Source organism: Parasteatoda tepidariorum, chromosome 10 (genome assembly GCF_043381705.1).
Source record: "Parasteatoda tepidariorum isolate YZ-2023 chromosome 10, CAS_Ptep_4.0, whole genome shotgun sequence".
Classification (NCBI taxonomy): domain Eukaryota; kingdom Metazoa; phylum Arthropoda; class Arachnida; order Araneae; family Theridiidae; genus Parasteatoda; species Parasteatoda tepidariorum.
The window spans coordinates 71458588-71469737 of NC_092213.1; the positions used below are offsets into that span (position 1 = coordinate 71458588).

At 33.1% G+C, this 11150-nt stretch overlaps 2 protein-coding genes across 2 annotated transcripts in view; both read right to left on the reverse strand.

The window, feature by feature from the left end:
- Positions 1-11150, reverse strand: part of LOC107449272 (uncharacterized protein CG3556-like) — a 184835-nt gene that overhangs the window by 39733 nt on the left and 133952 nt on the right. The gene's annotated exons all lie outside the window — the stretch shown is intronic.
- LOC107449271 (CUB domain-containing protein 2-like) overlaps positions 1-11150 on the reverse strand; it is a 22549-nt gene that overhangs the window by 5489 nt on the left and 5910 nt on the right. The window contains exons 3-6 of the mRNA XM_016064762.4: positions 8344-8527; positions 4909-5090; positions 3086-3248; positions 913-1056 (exon numbers count right to left, since the gene is read on the reverse strand). Coding sequence (XP_015920248.1) covers positions 913-1056; positions 3086-3248; positions 4909-5090; positions 8344-8527 — 673 coding nt within the window. The remainder of the gene's footprint in view (positions 1-912; positions 1057-3085; positions 3249-4908; positions 5091-8343; positions 8528-11150) is intronic.

The window sequence follows — 11150 nt, forward strand, 5'->3', positions numbered from 1 at the left end:
TTTTGGATTAATATTGTGCTTTTGATGTGATCATTCCAGGTGAGTTTGCTATTGATTATAAGGCCAAGATAATTTGCTTTTTTAACTATTGGTATTGGTATGTTGAACATTTTTGGTTGAAGTTGTGGAAGTATTTTAATTCTTCTTTTTTGTATAATTAATATTTGTGATTTTCCAGCATTTACTGCAGTTTTCCATTTTAAGCACCAGTCTTCTATTTCGTCTATATGGTCTTGTAGTTTTTGAAGAGCATGATTTGGGTTTCTGGATTTAATAATAATACCGGTATCGTCTGCGTAATAGGCTGTTATGCTGTTATAATCGGCTTTGTTTATAGGAAAATCATAAGTGTATAATATGTATAATATCGGTCCCAGAATGCTGTAAATACAGGGCCGCCAACTTTCTACGCTTTTCTTTTTTTAAAAAAAAAACTATTCTAGTGGTAGCTTATGCTTAAATCTATATTTTTCTAGTCATTTAAATTTGTTTTCATTACCACTGATGATTAAAAAATTCGTATGCAACGCCACTTTTTGTCTCCTCGACCGAGGTTAAACTTTTAAAATATTGGTAAAATTGCCAAAATTTCTGAAAGCTTCGGTTTTAAAATGCCTACTTCTCTATGAAATATATTTCAAAAATCGAAGCAGTTGACAGGCCTGTAAATAATTCGTGACTACCACTTCTTTTCCTTAATCATGGCAAATATATTTTCCAAAAAATTAATTTTCAGCGGTAACATTCGAAATAAGGCATAAGAGTCACGGCAATCATTTCCTTATGGTTCATAACAAGTATTATAATTTTTAAAAAACTATTATGTAATAGTAGTAATGGAAAAAAAGTTACTAGTTAGTTTTGAATATTTTTACAGAATTTCATTAATTAGGTGTCGAAAATTATTTTTACCAGTTGGACATTTACATTCTTCTTGTGCATTAGATCTAGATTCCAAATTATCTTCTGTGGTAGAAGTTTGGAAATTTCCTTCAGAATTATCTGTAATTACTTCACTAACTTCTTCTGGTTCATCAATATTTGTAGGCATTTCAACTTTCCAATAAAAAAAAACAATTTAATAAAATTAATACCTATATACTTGATTATTCTTTCTGTTATAACACTATATTTAAATACCTTTATCTTAATACTAGTCGCCTCCGGTGAGCAGTTGCCCTGCTTTTTTAATAAGTATAATTTCAAGCATTTCGAGATTTATAATCATACAGTCAAAAAATGAAGATAATAGTATAATGAACTTATACAGTTCAAAAGAGAGCAGATTTAATTTTTGAATTTTACGTGTTAGTAACGTTTCGTGGTGAACTCAATATGCTTAGTACAGCATATGAACGTTTTTAAAGAAGATAGCATTCTCAAATTAACGAGTGTTAACGTTTAAACAGTGTTCTTCTCTTAATATTGATACCCAGGGTTTGTAACTTAACTGATCTAAGTCTTGCACTTTTTGGTTAAATTCAACAATTTTGTTTAATTTTTTATATTGATTAATTTTTGAGTTTAAAAAAAAATTTAAAAAAAAAGTTGGAGGAGTTTTACATCTTTGGCGATTTTACGCTTGGGTTTAGCTAACCACGCATTGTAACCACCATGAATTAAACGCATTATAACCACCACGTATAAACACCACTACCACGAGCGAATTTTTTTTTATAACCGTCGCTGAACAGGCGACCTAATTTTATGGGTTTACGACTACTAATGTTCAACGCCGTAGCCTTGTAATTTTGAACCAATCCAGAAGACAAGGAAACCCCCAGAGGTTTTGATTTGTAATGGGAACATGGAGGACTTTGCGACTCGACAGATTTAACGTGCATCAGTCACCATTTATTACACGGGGAGTCTTTGGCCGACGGGGATCGAACTCACGAACTCTTGGACATGGTCCCGGCGAAACCATTCAATGCGTAGGTATAACAGAAAGGTAAACAAGTTTTTAATTCTCATGTCGTGGGTTCGATTTCCACAGGCCGAAGGCTCCACGTGTAGTAAATGGTGCTGATGCACGTTAAATTAGTCGAATCGCAATGTCCTCCGTGTTCCCATTACAAATCATACCTCTAGGGTTGCTGATTCAGGAGTTTCCTTGTCTTTTGAATTGATTCAAAATCAAAAGGCTATGGAGTTGAACTTAGTAGTCGTAAACCCAAAATTGGGTCGGCTGTTCAACGATGGCTTTAAAATAATGTAAAACACGTGTTAAATCGATTAAATTGTTCTGTCAATCAGCCGTTGTTTACTCCTGGGATATTACTATTTGTAAACTGATGAGTTTTCAAAAAAATGTCAGATATCTCACAGTTAAGAGCCTCAAAAATTTCAAAAAACTGTAAAAAGAAAAAACACTAGTTAAGAATAAAAGAGTATATGCTATACCCAAAGCTGTTTGATTTCTCTGACTTTTTTTAAAGTAAAAATTGTAGTCGAAATTTTTTGGTGGCATTTTCGTCGCTGTTGCTCAAATGTGGCTTAGTTTAAGTAGAAAACTCATTGAAAAAAATTAAAATTTTCCCGGGTCAAGGCTTATAAATCATGACTTAAAAAATACGGTGTCTTCGGAAATTGGTTTGCGTATCAAATAAAAGTTTACGTCTTAAATCTTTTGCTGGAATTATGTTGTTTTTGAACAATAAAAACAAAAAAAACAAAAAAAACTATATTATGGACTTTATGTGATACGAAATAAAAATAATCGTAAAGAGATCATAAATAAGGGATAGAGCTCTAGTGTAAAAGATTTTAACAAATATGGCATAAAAACTTACTAATCATGGTTGTGAACAATCTAGCACTATTTTGATTAAAATTAAAACCTTTACTACATACATAAGCTAATTCGGATGCATAATATTTTTATTGAATTTTTTTTAAAAAATAAATAAGCAGGTTTTGTCCGCACTAACTCAGAAATATTCCTTTTTTCTACACTAATCCCATGTCCAAACTAATTCCTTCTTATCTATATGAGGATTGAGATTTAAAGCAAAATAGTAATAAAAATGATGATGCAAATTTAAAAGTATTAATCTTTAAAAAATATAAAATAGTTTCTTCTTACAAATTTTTACAGCACTGTAGTTAGCTGAAAATGACGAACCAAATAACCAATAAGATTTAAATTTTATCCATAAGTAATTGTTTGTCGATATGATAGGATATGATGCAATAACTCCACATAGTTCGGCAGCTAGAGGGCTCTCTTGGTCATCGCCATCATAAACCTAGATTATGGAAGGGAGAGAGTTTTATATAGTTGGTTATTACATTCTTTTGTAATTGAACTCGCCTTCAGCTAAAAAAATAATTAAATAAATAAACACAGATAACTATTTGCTGACTGTAATGACTCCTCATTGTAGAAAAAAAAATGGAACACCATGGATAACTTTTAATCTATCTTCACAAACCAGAACTCAATTTTAATGGTTTAAAAGGGTAATCTGAAATATACTGATTAATTAACGTAAGCGAAGTTTCAAAATCAGACACAAACACGTTTTTTTCTAAATAAACATACATTTCTATCAATGTATTTACTGACTTTCTAGATATCGTGGTTTACTGACTTTCTGGATATTGTGGGGGATAGCTGTAATCTGGGAAACATTGTCCCAATAGTTAGGTCATATTTGAGGTCAGGCCATTAAGAATGTGTATTTATACATACATGAAGATCCGATGACTAGATCAAAAGATATTCAGGGTGCTCCTGGCAATGGCCAGGTTAATTAAACCGGTCGAGTAAATTTCTAAGGCAGTAAACAGATTCACTACAGTGAATTAGGTATTTTTCAAATTTGTTAAATAAGTAAATATACGCATGGCGCTATAATTAGAAATGCTATATTTATTTCTACATTACGGTGTTCAAATTTATATTCGTCTAATAAAGTAATATTTAGGTATAATTAAACTGTGTGGTTCATAAAATGAAAGTTTTATATTTTTAAAAGAGTAGACTTACGAAATCCTTGATTTTTTTATTCAATGTTATTTATGACCCATTGTACTTGGTTTTTCCAACCCCCGTTACAAGCATTTAAAAACCCTTCATTATTAGTGTTTATAATTAAGTAGATAATTTTAAATTTAAAAACTCAGCGTTCAAAAAATTTTTTTTATGCTGTGCTAGTTCAGCTTATCGCTTTGAACATCCTGTTTAAATTAGGGTTGCGTTTACTACCCAAATAATATTTTCCTGAATTCTATCGAAAACTCAGCTTTAAAATAATACTCATAATTCTTTCGAGAATAACAACTTTATTTTTCCAGATAAAATACCACCGCAATTCATTATAATCTATAAATTTGTAAAAGTATCAATAAAAAGTCACATTAACCTCTACTGATACGCCTTTTTATTTCAGGTACGATATCTTTGATTTTAATAAACATCGAACTAGCTAAATGGATTTTGCAACTGTTTTAAATTTAAAATCCTCAGCAATGGCGATATACCTCGGAGGGTCTTTAGGTAATTTTATACTTGTTTAAATGTCCCGCAGTGGACTGATCGTTAAGACACAATTCCCGGCAGATCATCACTGGCTGCGGTTAGTGTGCGGGTGGGTGACTACTTGGATCAGTTTGCGGACGGATCGAGGGTGTGCGGTATTGGTCCTCATTAAACAGTTCTATCGTAAAGTGCTCGACCAAGAAGCGTGATATCATCCCTTCTGCAGATAAACAAAACTGTGATGATCCTCAGATCATCCTTAGGGATATTTCCCTGACTGTCGCCAATAGCTCATTGTGTGGCTCTAGCGCTGTTTAAATGAACTACAACAACAACAATATTTGTTTAAATTCTGTTTATGTAAAGAAAATGAAGTAAAAAGTGGCCAATAATATTTCAGAGTGATACCTTATAAAGAATCTCACCTGTAAATTACCTTTATCACATGTATCGTCGAGACCTATATCTATGTTTTGAAAAGTAATATTGATGAGGTATCCTGGTGTCAATCTTATTCTGTAAATGCATTGTGCGTCAGTCGGTGAGCTACTTGGGTAATGTGGACTGCTTAGATTTCCAGTAAGCTCAGTCAGTATTCGATTGCAGTCTGAAAAATATTAAATTTCAAATCATTCGATCAGATGTAGTTATGATTGGATTTTAAGAAAAATGTCTACAATTCCACAGTTATTTTTAGCTGTTAAATCCGGGAGGGAATATAAAAAGTCTCCACAAGCAGTGTATATGTAGTCTCTGTTTTTGTTATGTCTTTATATTATCCCTATAATAATCGACAAAATAAATTTTTGCAAAAACGAAATCCGTAATATAAGTATCAAATTCAGCTCCAAGAAACTTGACTTGTTACGAATACATACCTGCCAACTTTTACGCATTTGGCGTAAAATTTTATTTCTAAATTTAAAGTGGTAGTAAAGTGAATGCTTTCTATATATTCCTTGCATTTATAAACTTGATTTATAATATTTTTGATCCGCCACTATTTTAAAAAAATAAGCATTTATATTAATACGTAGTATGGTTGTAGTAATCAGCATAAGCTTGTTCAAATTACAGCGAATGTTTTTGCCCTAATATTGTAATTTAAATTTCATTTTACTACCATTGGGGAAAATCATCCTTGAAAGGATTAAAAGTTGGCAGATATAGGAATATTCATACACTAAATATAGAAAATAATTTTTTTTTTAAAAATAGCAAAACTAGAATTGAAAATTAGCTTATAATGTGATGGCGATAATATTGTTTAGCAAACCTGCTGTTTTAAGGTCATTTTAACTTAAACAACTATGAGAACTGAAAAACTGTTCAAATTCGATCACTGTAAAATGTTTAGTGTATCTCAGCATCAAAAAAATGGTGGCAAATACTTTTCATCTAAATTGCGTATTAAAATCCCGCACATAAATCTTCACTGTGAAAAAGCGTAATTAAGTATAGCAAAACTATGTGTAGTAGAGTATAGTAAAATACAATGCACTTGGGTATAACATAGACTGTATACACCATGCAGTTGCGTTACCTCCGACATCAGACAGCCTTCACACGGTTTTTTATAAGCAGTCTGTGCAGTCCATCTAACGAGTGAACCAGTTGTGCTCATGAATCGAAATTCTTTTGTAAAAGTAGTTGAGAGAAATTTATCAAATATATTTGAGAATTGAATCTGTAGTGGTTGACAGGTAAAAAAGACAAACCAATCATATTAAAAAATTAAACAAATTTTTAGATATATATTTGCTACCACTACCTTATTTTAACTTGATAATGCATTAAATACTTCTTATGCTTGTTTATCTACATCAAAAATGCCCTTGACTCACATACGAGACTTGTGGTCCATGTGAATATGCCGCGCTCATGCTCACACTGGATAATGACTGATTGGTGAACGTCGGCCAGGGTTAATGGACTTTGCATTCAAGATTTCTGACCATTTCATGTGGACTGCTAATCGACCATTTTCCTTTTCGAGTGAGTAATTCGCATTTCGTTCTCTTGCAATTATGTTTGGATGTGGCAAAGGAAGTAAAGTTTAGATATTACCATTTCATTTTAATTACTGCAAAAATGCTATCTCGACGCTGCGGACGTGGCGGCAAGATTACTCACACGCCCACCAAGAGAATTGTAATACCGGTGATATATCCCAACTACATGAAGCCAGATGCTAAGCCCGGTGAAATTTTTGAAGATGAATATGGACACTTCCATTGCTGGTCCAAAAGAGGAAGTTATTGCACGCTTAGTGATTTTAAAGTGCCTGAAGGAGCTGTAAGACCATATTATTCGGCCGATTCAATTCTGGTACCTCAACAAATTACGCCTGAAACGCTGACTACATCAGCTGACGCCCCAGCTATGGAAGTCAACGACGGAGACCAGCATATGGAACAGACTAAAGAAGTTTCGACCTCTGATTCAGAAAGTATTAAAAAAACAACATAGAACCTCCTACAAAGAAAAGGAAAAAGAAGAAGAAAAAGCCAGCGGATGTCAAAAAACCTGATAATTACACAACCTCGACTATAAATAGCTGCTCCTCTTTACCGCTAGAGACCGCCACTATCTTAGCACCATCAGAATCCAAAGAGGATTTCAACAAAGCTCCAAATTCACCCACAACTTCAATGAAAGTTCTACATATCAAGTTTGCAAAAGTTTTAATCCGTGGACTACCAGTTGACTTCAAAACAGAGGATATTTTCCTTGAATTAGGGAAATTAAACATCGAAACCCACCACGCAATACAGTTTAAAAGAAGAGTTGGAGGAACCTTCAGGCTTCTCCCACTTTTTCTCACAATCCTTACAGAAGCGGAGAATCACCGGCAAATTTTCACCATCACAGACATACAGCAGTCCGCTGCAGTGTTTTAATAGTCAGGAATACGGCCACGCTCAATGGACATGCAATGCACCTCCCAGATGCGAGAAATGCACTGATAACCACCGATCCTTCGAGTGTCGTAAGGATAGACTCACACCACCAAAGTGCTGCAACTGTGGAGAATTCACACCGCAAACTACACGGGATGCAAAGCCCGCCCCAGCAGGAAGAGCCCTCGTTCTGTTCCTACTACACCAACCAAATTGGTCCACAGACTCGTATCACTAGTGAAAGAGCTGCAAAACCAACTAAAAAATGTTTCGTCCTTTGCAAAGAATTCTGGGAGAGACAGCTCTAGTTCAGTGACATTTTATTTCTCAATTCCGGACCTTTCATTTCAACATTGAACTCTAAATTCTAGACTTTCAATATATATCTTAATTAAACATGTGCTAGTTAAATGTAAAAATTTAATATGCATCAATTTCTGTTAATACTTATTTATGCCAACCTAAGTATATATATTACAAATTATGTTTATATTTATATATGCCAACAGATGTCAATTTATATTCGATATTCAAATGTTATATTTACTATATTTATTTATGTCAACCTATGTATATATATTTCAAATTATATTTATATGTTTATATTTATATGTGTAAATTTAGTTTCGATATTCAAATGTTTATTTACCCGAGCAAAGTGCTTGTAATTTTGTATTAGCAACCACATCGACTGCTAAAATCAAAATGTTATCACTTTAAACTTATGTAAATTTCTAGATGTATGGGATAGGGGCCGTTGTGCGGCCCAGGTGCCCAATTTTTTATAAATAAAGTAAAGTAAATGTGTTTACCTACATAGTTGTTGGACTACCTCCAAAAAAAACTGTGTGGAGGCTTTCAGTTATAGGAGGCGTTGATAGTTGGATATAACTAAATAAACAAAAAATTTTCATGCATTAAATTATTTAAAAAAATAAAAGAGAAACAAATACTACAAACCTTGACTGAAATACAATGAAAAACTTGTTTTCTGTCCACTGGTAAAATGAGCTGAATTCACCTTAAAATGGATTTCGACAACAGAAGAAGTGGTTGTAAAATTACCCAATTGAGATTCGGACGAAACATTGACAGTTTTGGAATCAGACAGGAATTTCATTGTTAAGACACCTTTTGAAGCAGGCTGTAAAGATATTTCATTAGTAAACATGGAAAAACGTTTTAACTTTTAAAAATCGGGCGTCATTTACTTTGTTTCGAACATTTTTGAAAGAACATTCAAGATCAAAGCTGTCAACTTGCAAGAACAGCGAAAAAGATTTCAAAAGTGGCAGATAAATAATAACTATAGTAAAAAGGATTTTCGGTACTTCAAAGAACTGAGACAACAATTAAAATCATTATCTTCTGTATGATAATAAACCTGGGAGGTTTACTGCCCTATTCCCATTTAGAGCATTACTGTCTAACTAATAGATACACATATTTATATGATATCACTCTGAATAACTTTCGTTCTAATGATTGGATTTTCACAAACTAAGTGTCAATCTTAATGGTTCCCGGGGTTACCTCAAATATGCTATTTAATTAGTGCTAACTATTAATTGAGTTACGAAATCCGACACAAAAACGTCCCGCAGTGGACTGATCGTTAAGACATGGTTCCCAGCAGATCACCGAAGTCAGGCATCACTGGCTGCGGTCAGTGTGCGGGTGGGTGACCACTTGGATCAGTCTGCGTAGAAACCGAGGGTGTGCGGTATTGGTCCTCGTTAAACTGTTCTACAGTAAAGTGCTCGACTTCGCGTGCAGGTCGTCGGGCTACCAAAGCAGGGGTGCCATCCCGTCTGCAGAGGATCAAAATTGTGATAGCATGTCTTCGGATCATCCTGAGGGATGTTTCCCAGACCGTCGCCAATAGCCCATTGTGCAGCTTTAGTGTGACGTAAATGAACTACAAGAACAACAGACACAAAAACGTACTTTCTCAGAATAAACATATATTTTTTTTACATATTTGGAATCCTGACCTTTAAAATAGGGGGGTAGACAAAATTTCGAAAAAATTGGGTCGCAATAAAGATTTATATATATGGCGAAAGTGTAAAAGAAGACCAAATCACCTCTCCATTAAAAGGAAACTATTGAAAACAACCATAAAGAAACTGAATGAATGACAAAACGGCAAACGTTGTGTTTCTCCGTTGCCAAGCAACCAAGAGGAGAATTTTTGAGGTTACTTTCTGGGCAAAGGAAACAGATTTTTTTTTTTTAATCTCCTTTAAAAATAAAATTCGAATCGACTCATAAATTATTTATGATTTTCCAAGATTTTAGAATCTGAACGCGCTGTGTAAGGGTCAGGGAGCTGACCTTGCACCAGAAAGGTTCTGGGTTTGAATCCCGGGCAAGGCATGGATGTTCTTTCATTATCTGTACAATCTGCATTTACTGTGGGAGCAACTTTGGCCCACCTAATATGATGCCCCTGAAAGAGTGATCAACAAATACGCCCTTCATATACCTGTATGACCTAGGTCATTCTCCAGGTGGGCATTGGAAAAAAAAGGATCTGAACGTTGAACTTCCTATCTGACATTTATTTTTCTAAAAGCTGTTTTAACGGCATTTGTATGAAAATTTTGTACTAAAACCAAGTTTACATAAATTATTATAAATGTATAAAGAGTTGTTGGGCTAATTGCTTTTACACACCAGTTCGAGTCTCTTAAGTAAGGGAAAGAAGAAGAAAAAAAGATCCAGCAAGATTTGGAGGGCAAGAAAAAGATTCCGACTCTGATGCAGAATCACAAGTTTTTGTAAAATTCACTGTATTTCTATTTGACAAAATTGGAAAACTTAGAAAATGTTAAGTGGTATTTTAAAAGCATTTTGATATGTAAATTCTATATAAAGTTCAAAAAGTAGAGAAAACATTGAAAAAATCACAGAATAATGAAAAAAAGTTAAGAAAAAAATTATTTAAAGAAACAATTAATAGAAATCAGAAAAAAAAATTCATAAAAATCCGCAGAAAAATCTTCATCAGCTCACACGATTACATCCGCTAAAAGGAGTGCTTTCTAATTTTGTATCAATGCAGACAAAGCAAGTATATCAATACAATAGAGTGAGGAGCACTAAAAAAATTTTAAAAAAAAACAAAATCGAATAGAACACATTAAGTAATAAAAATCACGTAAAAAAACAGAAAATAAAACGTAAAGAGAAAAACAGAACAAAACATAAAATGAAATCTATAAAGCGAGTTGCAAGTTTAAATAAACTTACAAGAACAGAAAATTTTCAAGAATGATTTAAAAATATTTTCGTAATAAGATTGCCAGATTACAAAATGTGAAAACAGAAGCGCAAATTGAGGTAAAAGCGTTAATAAAGGAATTTTGTTTTATAGTGCGTTCTTACTGCAGTACTGAAGCGTTTTGATTTTTGAGTTACCAAAGATAGGCCCGAAAATGGATGTGCGCACGGTAATATTACACTGGATTATTTAAAGAAGTTTACAATTAATAAGGTTGATATTAATTATACAATTTTAATTATTTTAGAAAACTAACTTTTATTTAAAAAAGAAAAGAGAGAGAGAGAGAGAGAGAGAAACATGAATTGCCTGCTTTGCACATAATTTCTGCCAAGGATTTGCCCGAAATGAATTTGCACATGGTAAAAATTATATAAATTAACAAAGAAGCTTTTTAGTAAATTTATTTACAATAACATACAATTAACTGAATGATTTTATACAAAATTTAAAAACTTTAGTTGGATAGCCATTATTTTTT